This window comes from Aptenodytes forsteri, unplaced genomic scaffold (assembly GCF_000699145.1).
Source record: "Aptenodytes forsteri isolate BGI_AS27 unplaced genomic scaffold, ASM69914v1 Scaffold15, whole genome shotgun sequence".
Lineage (NCBI taxonomy): Eukaryota > Metazoa > Chordata > Aves > Sphenisciformes > Spheniscidae > Aptenodytes > Aptenodytes forsteri.
The window spans coordinates 7,150,714-7,162,602 of NW_008795129.1; the positions used below are offsets into that span (position 1 = coordinate 7,150,714).

At 41.1% G+C, this 11,889-nt stretch overlaps 1 protein-coding gene across 1 annotated transcript; it reads right to left on the minus strand.

The window, feature by feature from the left end:
* Nucleotides 1-1,104: 1,104 nt before the first annotated feature.
* On the minus strand, nt 1,105-11,889 carry ANKRD22 (ankyrin repeat domain 22). The gene is made up of 6 exons (XM_009277746.2): nt 11,869-11,889; nt 5,322-5,513; nt 3,414-3,521; nt 2,960-3,037; nt 1,947-2,045; nt 1,105-1,182 (listed from the first exon to the last, which is right to left on the minus strand). Exons 1-6 carry the CDS (start codon nt 11,887-11,889, stop codon nt 1,105-1,107), a joined length of 576 nt encoding a protein of 191 aa, XP_009276021.1.

Here is an 11,889-nt window from a genome sequence, read left to right on the forward strand (position 1 = left end):
CCAACAAAAATAAAGATCCATTAGACCAAGAAAGCCAGATACAGCAGCGTTTGAAAGGAGATTCCCCTTTATTGCTTCACTATTAAATTACAAAGCACCAGGCCACATTAATACTTTGCTTACCACTGCAGGTTTTCTTCTGCCTTCATCTATGCAAGAGAAGGTTCATTAATTTTTTTATTATTTATTATTATTTTTATTATTTTGGTATACGCATCCCCTGCTGCATGCACCACTCTGAAAAGCGTGCTATCCTGTCCAGTCCCCTGGAAATGATACATCTGGTTCCCATCAACAACATTTCATTTATTTATTTTTTTTTTAGCATACTGTTAATATTGGAAAGGTAGTCAAGAGACTTGTTTCTCTTCTGCTCCAAACATATTTTCATTATTATTTCTTAATGCATTAAAGTGACCTGGGAATTCACTTTCTTTGTGGTCTCCAACAACTCATTGAATCTCTTTTTGCTGTTTCTTATATGAAGAAAAAAAAAAAAAAGATAATCCTTCCCTTGTAGCAACATAGTGAGAATAAAGGTGTGTGAAACTTGTAGCAGGGATGGAAGGAGGAAGTGCTAAGCTGAGAGATCTATTTTCCGACTCACTCACATTGTAGGAAGAGAAATACAGAGGAAGGGTGCCAGACTTTTTATAAGCTGCTGTGGCATATTGTTCAGCTGTCAACTGTATCCCCTACAAAACAAGTAACCCACACTCTAAAGGATATTTTATCTTTGCATTGGCTGCCAACCATCATGTGCAACGCTTAAGCTTCCAGAAACGCTATAGTTAGCTTTCAAAATCCACAGTCTGCACAAGTCAAGTAATAAAACTGGGGAAGCAGATGGGAAGGGCAATATTTCGAATACTATTGTAATCATTCACGGCTTAGTAAAATCAAATTAACTCCTTTTAGCCCATCTGGCCTTGGGGGTACTAACAAGTGTCACACAAAATAGTCAAAGTCTGCAGCAAGGAATGGGTGGATTTGGACCAAGTCTTTATCAAGTAACAGCCCTCAACCCTCTGCAGGACTCCTGCTGCTGTGCAAGGTGTATTCCCAGATGAGGTAATTTTCTGCATGTTCAAGAGTCCTTGATGACTAGGAAGTTTTCCTTAGCATGCTTTCAATGTTGTGGAACTGCAATCTTCTTGCTATATCCAAAGGAGTCTCCCCATCCTGAAAGAAACAGATGATAGATATAGGTCAAATACAAAGAGCTTTCCCCAGTTTGCCACCCAGATGCAGTGCTCTCCTGCATAAGTTTCACTGTCACATCCTTGCTCTAAAACAAAGGTTTCAGAATGTCCTGGGTCTAATACTACTCTCACTGAAGCCAGGGGCAGAGTCCTCCCCTCCCCTCCAGTAGTGACAGCCATTCCACTGTTTCCTGGGGCTAACATCCAAAGTCAGTGCAGAGCTAAGCTAAGAGCTGATTTCAAGAGCAACATGGGCAATACATTGCTCACCTCAACTCAGTAATGCAGATACTCCCAGGTCAATACTTATTTGGACAAAATTTGTGCTTTTCTGATGACAGAAGCAGCTTGACTTAGCCCCTCTCAAAAGAATGGTGTCCAGTGGCACAAAAAGCACCTAGGAAGGCTCTTACCACTCCCCTGCAGCCTGCTTCTTAGGAACAACTGTAGAGCAGCTCTGAGTTAAGAAGAGGTACCGTAAAGATGGCTAAGAGATCTGCCAATCCAGTGGACATACAGGCAGTGTTTACTGGTAGAAATCCAGCAGTGAAGGATTTGGACTTCAAAGTTGCTCTTGCTAACAAAGGCAATGGAGCAAACATTGCTTTATACCATAGAGCAAACAAGTCTGCTGCCAGGAAGCTGTGCACGCTTTTTTTAAACTGCTGCACACCAGCTAAGGCCTACAACATACTGGTTCACCATCATGATAAGGAAATACAGGTGTCAATCTAACCTTCTTACCTGATTCTTTACAGAAGTGTCTGCGTGAGCTTCAAGCAGTAGAGGAATGACTGCCTGGTTTTTCATTTCACAAGCATAGTGAAGGGCTGTGCTACCAGACTGAAAGGAAAGAGAGGCAGATGAATTTTAGTTCTATTACTTCTTTAGTAGACCTTAGGCAAATACGACTACCTGTAGCCTTATCAGTTTCCCCCTAACAGCTGGATGCAAAAGACACATATCATTTCCTGTCACAATACGCTACACAGTAAAATAAATACATTCTCATAAGAGCAGCAGGAACAAAAAAAAAAATCATTCCTCCCCCAGGATGCAGCTGCTAAAACAGGTCTGTTACCTTTATCAGGAAGCCAATAATTCTTTACTAATTTCAGAAGATTCCATGATCTTGATCTCAACAACTATGTCTTAAGCAATACTATTTGCTCACACTTCAGTGTTTTAGAATTTGGTGCTGCTAAAATTGGGGTTTCTCCTTTTCTACCTTAGAGGAGAGGAGCTCTTTACCACACCCAAGTAGGCCAGTGGCTACAGAATTCTACACGTGGCACATCAGCAGACTCTGAAGATCAAGAGAAGACAGGCTCTAGCACTGCGGCATGACCTTTGCCCACAAATCTGCTCCGGTCCAAGAACTCATAAATGGTGATAAACTCAGACCCTTATATCACTAGAATCTTTATAGGATCAGGTATTTAATACGTAAATATCTCAACCCAGCTTGCCTGGATTCTCTTAAGAGAATGGTCAGAAAGGGAGAATTAGTTGATCAGTGGAGAATTATTTCTGTGTACATTATGAAACTATTGCCTAAGTGTCAAGGGGAAACACTGAATCCTCCTGCTACATCATGGTCAGTTCAGTCTCCGATCCCACTCTGAAAGCAGGACTATATTGCTAGAAGCCCAATCTTACTCTGAAAGCAGGACTATATTGCTAGAAGATTCTGAAGTCTGTTTTTAGTAATGTTGCATGCATACAAACCACATTTGCGTTTGTATAAACCCTCTTACAAAGTCTGTAGCATTAACATCCACTCCAGCTCTAAGCAACATCTTGATCAGGTTTTCATTCTGTTTAGTCTTTGAGACCTGTTTGGTGCAAGGGAAAAAGTAACACAGTAAGACAGTTCATCTGCATATAGTACTCAGTAGATTTTGGCTAAATACTGGGTTGTTTGTTTTTTTTTTTTTTCAAAAAGAAGAGTGTCTGGCTTTGTTTTTTTTTTCAAAAAGAAGAGTGTCTGGCTTCTGCAAATGTCAGACTGATGCAGTGCTACAATTCTGTTCCTTCACTAGCTATATTCACAGCAAAATCCCTGCTTCTTCTCTTGCTCTCCATCAGTCTTTGCTTTAAAAACAGCAGTCCATATTCTATTCAAGTTACTGGCCTGAAATACTGCCATGAGAAAGGTGATAAGGGAAAAGGGAAAGGTACAGGGGCTTTCCTGTTTTCATCCAGACTTACCATGAGGAGGTATCCAATAAGCATAACTGGCATGAGGATTATGATAAGCACATAGTCAAGGAAGGTAAACCGTTTTCTCACAGCATAATGCAGACATGTGCGGTCTTTCTAAACACAAAATAACTTGATTAGTACCAGATTCAGTGATCTGATTATATTTGTTTAATATTGACAATAGTAGACCACTGTATATTTCACAAGCTTTCTTTTAGGTTATCTACCAGAAATTTTTCTCTGATTTTCAAGCAGAAACAGACAGATGCATTTTGCTTCCTTCAAGTAGAAGCACATTTAACACATCCAGGCTCATGGAAATCGGGCTACATGTGCAAGAAGGATGTGGGATCCAAAGGATTCCATGTGTATGTCTGCAAACTTGGACATAGCTGCAGAGGGAAAGAGGGCAGAGTGGACATCTCATGTGGCTACTACTGCGGCCCAGCAAGTTAAATCAGCAGGAAGAATCCTCACAGCTCTTCTTATAGAGGTGCTGGTTACCGAAGCAAAGACATAAAAGAGTTTATGGCATCTCCCTTACGGCACACGTGAGAAACACAGGCAAGTAGCAACACCCCCAGCAAATTCCAAGTGAGAAGAGAGTTTAAAAAATGTTTGAATACTGAGCATACCAAAGCAACTAAAGGGTAGAGCTTTTAACTTGTGTGTTAAAGAACACTCGTATTAAACCTCCTACAGGTTGTCAAACTGGAGTTTGACAAACTGGGTTACAGTGTTACACTGGGGACCAAAATAAGCAGAGAAGCCTTTCTGTGTCATCCTCTGCTCCCCATTCTCAGTCCTGAGCACCACAGTCAAGCTCTGCACCCAAGGGCCCGATTCCATCTGTGAAGCTGAAGCAGAGAAGCATTTAAGAAAGCCAGGCACAGCTAGCAAATGGCTGCCAATGCAATTAGAATGGTCTTACTGCAAAATACTGAACCCTTTTCAAAGGGACTTTGAGGCAAGATGGAGAGTCTTCTGCATCAAGAATAGATAGGATAGAATATGCCTATGACCTCACGAACATTTGCTGCCCTCCTATGAAATAAACAAATGCACTGGAAACCAGAGATATAAGATAGCCCACATATGTGTAGGAACTTGCTAAACACTGCCTTGGAGTATGAGATGATACAATAGAATTGACGATGTTGGGGAGGGGTTTCCTGGCTATTTATCACCCCTAACATCATAAGAATAAATTAGTAATGAAGCCAAAATACGCATCTTTTTACTACTTTTTATTTGTAACCTACAAGGAAATCTACCACAAAAACACTCTTCCTCATCACCTTAGGGAAAATAGCTGGTCACAGCTATTGTGCAAGGCAGGTAGGTTTTTAAAATAGGGAACAGGTGAAGAACAAAGGCTTCCCTCCTCACCCCCCAGCACGCTATTATGTGTCAATGTGACAAAAGCAGGTCTGCAGAGGGAATAAAGAAGGTTTTCATAGAGTCAGTCTCTCCTCAGGGATACGTTTGTGAGAGATGGACAGGCTCTCCTTCAGACCTTCCTTTTAACCAGGGTGAAGAAGAAGACAGAGGGAAAAGAAAAGCTACAGAAGAGACAGATACAAGCTGGAGGGCAAGATGAATGCCGAGTGCTGCATGGGGAAGCAGGCAGAACCCCCTGGGGGCGGCATGCAGTATTACCTAAACTGGGAACGTGAACACAGAGAGAAATTCAGGTTGGCAATGTTTATTATCTTGTGTGCAATGGCAAGTTAGGAAGACAAATGAGGAGGCAAATAGAAATATAAAGGTTTATTAGATTAAAATTTGGGGGCTATACTTACACCTCAGTTGGAAACAAACCTCAGGTTTGGCAGTACTGCCAGTGTTCCCACACACACGCTCCAAGAATCTGAAAGAACAGTCACTGCAAAGGAAGAGTCAGTGTCCACTTACCTTGTTTCTGAGGCTGACATCAGCATTTCTTTTTAGAAGATAGCTAACTATCCTGTTGTTTCCCTGTTTGCATGCACAAATTAAGGGGGTGTCTCCACCGAAGCTGTCCTGGATGTTCAGATAGTTGCTGTTGCGCTCCAAAAGGAGCTGAACTTCATTGAAATCATTATTATAAGCTGCCTGACAAATGGGCTGAAGAGAGAAGATAATATTCATCAGCACACGTTTCCCTAAGACATCCATTCTGCCCATTCTGACTTACTACTTGCACATCCTAAGACACTGCCAAGCACTCCTGACAGAGGTTGTAGTTCTAGGTGACTTCCAGAAGATGGTGGTAAGAGATACTCCTGCAGCTGCCACACAACAGCTCTCAGCCCTCAGCCTGAGAAGTCACAGCCCTCGCACAGTGGAATGGACTTTCTGTCCCATTTGGACGATGTGTCTATAATCCAAGAAATAAATCCGGTTCATTTGCAACCATTAAAAAAACTGCTTCTGATCTCATAGGAGTTGGTCACTGTATTAAGCAGCAAGCGCTGACAAGCCCATGCCTCTCTAAGTTTACAGCAGGCTTTCCCTTTGGATGAGCACTGCTGAACAAGAGGTACCACTTCTGACTCATCAATTCCTAGAACAGAACCACACTTCAGGTGAAAGCCGAGCTAGAAATGTAAAAAGAAATCCACACAAAAAAACCCAAACACCAAAAAAAACCACCAAAACCCCACTAAAACCTAAAACCTCCACAATGTCTCTTTTCTAGGGCTTCAAGTTAAACTTCATACCTAAAAAACACATGCCTGTATGCCCACAGCTCAGGTCCTGCTTGGCTTTTGAGAACTGCTTGCTGTTCAAGTCTTCACTCAGTATTTCTACTCACCCTTGACCTGACCTGCAATTCCTTCCCTCTCCAGCAGCAAGAACTCGGACTAAGGAGAGGGTGAGAATGACAGGAGTACTACAAGTTTCTAATGGCCTAATACAGGCAGAAAATAACAGTGGGAAGTCTGGCAGGCTGGTAGCATTTGAAGTTCTCCAGTCGAAAAGAGAATAAGTTTTTTTCTTTTCTTCTGTCTTCGATGCTGAGGGTTTTATTCATCATTTTCCAAGATAGGCATTTTCTTTAAATATTATCTGCAGTTTTTCCTTCCCATCCTCCTTTTATCACATCCTAAGTACACTACCTGAACAAGATCTAGCCCTGAACTCTGAGCCCTTTTCTCACCCCCCCTGCAGTTATCTTTTTTTTCACATTAAAAAGATTCATCTTATATACACTTTCATTTCAGACAAACTTTGATCTACAAGTTTACCACCAGCATCATTGCTGCTTAGTCTTCTTGACACCTGCATAAGAGAAGTGATTTTCCTTTCTAGAGAAATTATTTACATGCTTACCAGACCTTGCACCACTTCTTGTTTTTTCATTATATTAGACAAAAATCTACAAAGAATACATGCAACATTGTAAATTTGCATCATCTGTCTATATTCTTTTAAAAGCCTACATGTGTCATTTGCTGTTATACACTCCTCCAGAACCAGAACCGTTTTAATGATTTTGAGGAGAAATCCCTCTTTTAAATCCCTCTTGGTGTAAGTGACCTGCACACTGGTGCCGTCTAAATGACCAGTTTGCTCTAGAACCTCACTCTCTGTCATGTCGGTGTCTAGTACTGTATCTTCACGTGCAGGAAAGAGAAGATCAAGTGGAGTCTGTCTGCACCTCTGATTTCCCTACTATTCTTGCTTTTAAGTATTGCTTTGCTTATTTAAAGATGCAGGAGATTTGCTGTTTGGTTGAACACCTGCTCAAGTCCCAGCCATTTACCATACAACTTTACTCCTTTCTAGTCTGATTCTTGCTAGTTCAGCAGCTCATGTCACAAATATATGCTTTTGGCTTTTCCTTCTGTACTGCCTCAAAGACTTTTACTTGCTAGGCTATTAAGCCCAAGGTGTTTCTGACTGACACTCTCATTGAGCCATGGGATCTTTTCCTAAACCTTACATTACCGTTGAACCCAGTTCTAGAGCCATGAATAATGATGAAGCACTTACCACTCCCTAAGAGACTACATTATTTGGGACTGAAGTCATGCACAGAGACCGGCACACAAGAATCACATGTGCTCTTTTACCTTCTGAAAACGGCTGTTCTCAGAAAACATCCAGGGCACAGAGAATGTAAGGAAGCAATTCTCATCCATTCCAACAGCTAATACATGGGTAACTGACATACTTAAAGTATTTTTAAAATTATTATTATTATTCCACTGGAGCAGGGGTTCTTTGTAGAATTGATTCTTTCACACATTAATATGATCCATTCATATTAAAAAAAAACCAACCAAACAAACTTTTTTCCTGGTTTTATGGGATTTTCTTGAGGCCCACTCTGCTGGTTTGCATTCTAGAAAATGCCTCTTTTAGTCAAAGAAAGGTGAAAAGTCCCATAGATCAGACTTGTAATATACCTCCCAAATTGACAAACACGACTCCATGTCTGGAGGAGCAAACATAGTAGCAGAATATTTCAGTAAGGGAACAAAGCAATCCAAACAACTATAAGCTCATTATTTTGATATCAATAACAATAGGACTTCAGAAAAAATGTGTTAGGAAAGAATAAAGGTAAGAAAAATTACAAATAGGTGGCAGTCAGTCACCTGTGTAAGAAAGGCATCAGAAACAGCAACCAGTGGCAAAAGTTATATTAGGCAGTCTCTCTCACAGAAAAAGAAGAGAGCTTTAATAGAAGGCACTTAACTGGGATAGTGGATACAGTTCTTGTCATCTGGGTCCAAAAATGAGATCGGACTATGGCAGGAGCGTAAAACCTCTACACAACTGAGGAATATGAAGAGCCTGAAGAAAGACTGATTTGCTTAGCATGGCTAGGAGGAAAAGAGACAGGGCTGTAAGTGTTCCAAAATAAATTAAAGGGTAAGTATTAGAGAAGAAGAGCCAATTAATTTCAAGGGACAAGGTAAAAAAGGTGATATATCTGGCCAGGAAGTTTAACATGCAAATTAGAAAGAGATTTCTAGCCATGTGCAGAGTAAAGTTCCAAAACAGGCTTCCAGTAGCAGCAGAATGGACACAAAACCTGACTGGCTCCAGGCTGGAGCTTGAGAAGCGTGCGAGGATTTCTGTGGTTGTGAAGCCTCTGCAACAAACCCCTCTTCCACCTTTCACTTTTTGGGGTTGCCACTCTGGCAGCTTTATCTAAATTAGGATTAACTGTGCCTAAGACTGTTTTAAACAATTCTCCAAACTTTGCTCAGAAGACAATTAATGCAGTTTCTCACATACACACAGTTAGACAGCACCTGGCTGGAATATCAGCAGTGAGGCCAATTACAGAGTTAGGACAATGTTATGTACAAGCAGTAGATTCCATCCAAAACCCCCCAAAATACGTTTCCTTTATGTCTACAGAAAAGCATGGAGGCTAAAAGTCTGGAAAGCCTCACTCAGTTTTCTACAGTGTTAGAAGACCCACCTCAGCAATGATGTAGTTTAACAACCAGATTCTGATTTGTGTTATGGTTATTACATTATTGTTATCCACCCATCATACACAAGAAGGAAATAAACCTATGAGATACATACTCAGAATAAGTGGACATCACATGAAGGATGGAAGCAGTATCAGAAGAATCCAAAGTTCACGTCTCAGACTCAGGCTCAGCTGTGGAGAGGAGCAGGACTACAAGTGCAGAAGTCTCACGGCAGTGTAGGACAGCCAGAAGAACCCCTGCAGCTTCCCTCGTTAGAGATGCACTGGCAACTGGAGCACAGACGTAAAGTCTATGACAACTCCTTTAGGCATGTGTGAGAAACAAAGGCCAGTGCTCCCACAACAAAAAACCCTGAAGGGAGCATCAGTGGGAACTGAGCTCACAACTTCTGGAGAGGTTCGCAGTCCAAGACACAGAGTGGCTACTCTCACCTACACCACATTGTTTATAAACCCCAGTGTCCTGAGTGCCCCAGAGAACTCAAAACAGACCTAGCCCACCTCCACAAGGTAACAGGGCAGACCTGGCCACAGGCACATCAAACATTACACCCAATACAAACATGAGCTCTAGGTCTGAAGGGAGGGGGAGCAGGACCAAAATTCCAGCTCAGGTAAAGAGGAAGCGAGCACCTCTTTGAACTGTCTGGCAGCAAAGCCCTTCACCTCTGCTCTCACTCACACTTCTGCCACACCACCTAACGTTCAGACAAGATGTACACGATGAACCTGACAGCATGACACTGCACAAAACATACGATGGAAGGGAGGGAAAACAAAGGATCGCAACACCAAACTCCTTCTACCCTCACCAGTGGTGCCTTTTCCCTGCCACAGCATCAGAGCTAGCCATGAACTAACTCCATGAACCAGAGCACATGGCTCTGCCCGACTGAAGAAAGCAAATGGCAGACACTGGGGACTGGAAATTAGAGTTTGAAGATTAGATATGCCAATGACTGAGTGATGCTCACCGAAGTCAGGTGTTCAAAGGAAAATTGAAAGTGCCGTTTTAAAGCAAACCCTCTATAGTTAGATTAGAATCTCTCTTTCTATAATACTTCTTCTACAAGCCCTTCAAAAGAGGATTTCATTGTTCACTATCTGAGACTTCAGGAAAGGTAAGAAGTAGTCATAGGACAGGTAAGGGTTTTCATGGCTGAGATCACTCAGTACAAGATCACCAGACCAGGGGTGCAAGAAAAGTAAAAAAACTTTCACCGTCAGGAAGAAGAACGATACCTCTATACAACTGTTCTCTTAATTTTTTTTTTAATCAATTGTGGGCCATGTGATTGAAATCAGGACCTGGTAGTTTACTCAGATCCAGATGAACTGCCACATCTGAATTTGTCTACTTGTTTTCAGAGCTTCTTGCATCTCCCTCTGCTTAGCTTTGCTGAGGTAGTGATAAACCATGAGCTATTCAGCAAGTCCTACCACGCATGAATAAAGGTTAAAGGCATGGCACTAAGGGCAAAGCATTCAACCAATAGAGAGGAGGCTAAGGCAAAACCGGTCTTGCAACTGGGAGAGCAATTTCAGATTATAATTGCTTCCTCCTTTGAGAACTGCAGGGGATTGCCTAAATTACATCAACACTTTGCAGTTGTTTAGACAAAAAGGAGTCACTTTGTAACGTCCAGATATTCTGAACCAATCCAGCCTCTTCCTGTGCATTAAAATTCGTCCAGAGGCATGCTACAAACTAAACAGGAAAGTCTAAATCATGTTTGTGATGCTGAGGAATGCACTAGTATCCAATCCATACTCCTCAGAAAAGGCAACTTACACTTTCTTACTAGCACTTCTCTAGATTTCTATCCTGTATAAATGAACCATACTTTACCCAGAAAACTATATCTCACTCAAAATTTTTAAAGGAAGAGAACTAATGTGTATGAAAATATTAACTAATAAGCATGGAAGATACGGACAGCATTTGAACATTCTCTAAACACCACTTTAATTAAGCTAGATGACACTGGTTTCTTGTACAATACTATCCCAGACTAGTAGATCTGGAGAGAGGCAACAAATCCTTTCAGAATAAGGTGCAGTCTACCCAGCCCATCACCTTATGAATGCACAGATTCAAGCTCCCTGTAACACTGAAAGAGGAGAAGATACTTGATTTCACTGAATAGCCTTTTAAAAATAAAAGGGTGGCTTTCAGCATAGAAATGTAACCTTTTAAAGGAACAGCTATGCAATGCTATCTCCAGAAAAAGAAACAACAGTGCAATGCACTGTATTCACAGTCAAAAAGGACCAAAATCCTCATTTGTTCCCAAGTGTACAAATGGAAAGTTTATAAAATAATGAATATGTTTAAGTAGTATTTATGCTAAAATCCAGGGGTATGCTAAATGGATCGTGGTCTGGGGACAAACCCATAAAGATAAGAGCTAAAAAAAAAAAATCACATTCCTAAAACAAGTGCAATCCACTGTATTCACAGTCAAAAAGGACCAAAATCCTCATTTGTTCCCAAGTGTACAAATGGAAAGTTTATAAAATAATGAATATGTTTAAGTAGTATTTATGCTAAAATCCAGGGGTATGCTAAATGGATCGTGGTCTGGGGACAAACCCATAAAGATAAGAGCTAAAAAAAAAAAATCACATTCCTAAAACAATTGTGGAGTGGGGGGGAATGTTTCCTTAGGCATTAGCTTTATTATCTATATTCAACATAAGCCAAGGAATTGCTTGCAGTTTGCAAAGTTGTTTGTTGTTTGCACCATGCTCAGAATCATTCTGATCTCAACACACAACAACAAAAAATGTTGAACACGTACTTCCTCTGTGAAGTCACAATAATTACACTGGTTATTGCATTTTCTTTACTCCTACAAATAGTACTTCTGTCAATTTGTAATAGCCGAAGTACAGCATTTCCAAAGAACTTCTAGGTCTGTATAAGGCTGTGTTTGGGAGGCTGAGAAGAGAACCAACCAAACCCAGTGAATATCCCTATCGTCAATAGCTTCAATTACTGTGCAGAAAATGGTCACGTACCTCTGAATAAAGTATCCCCAT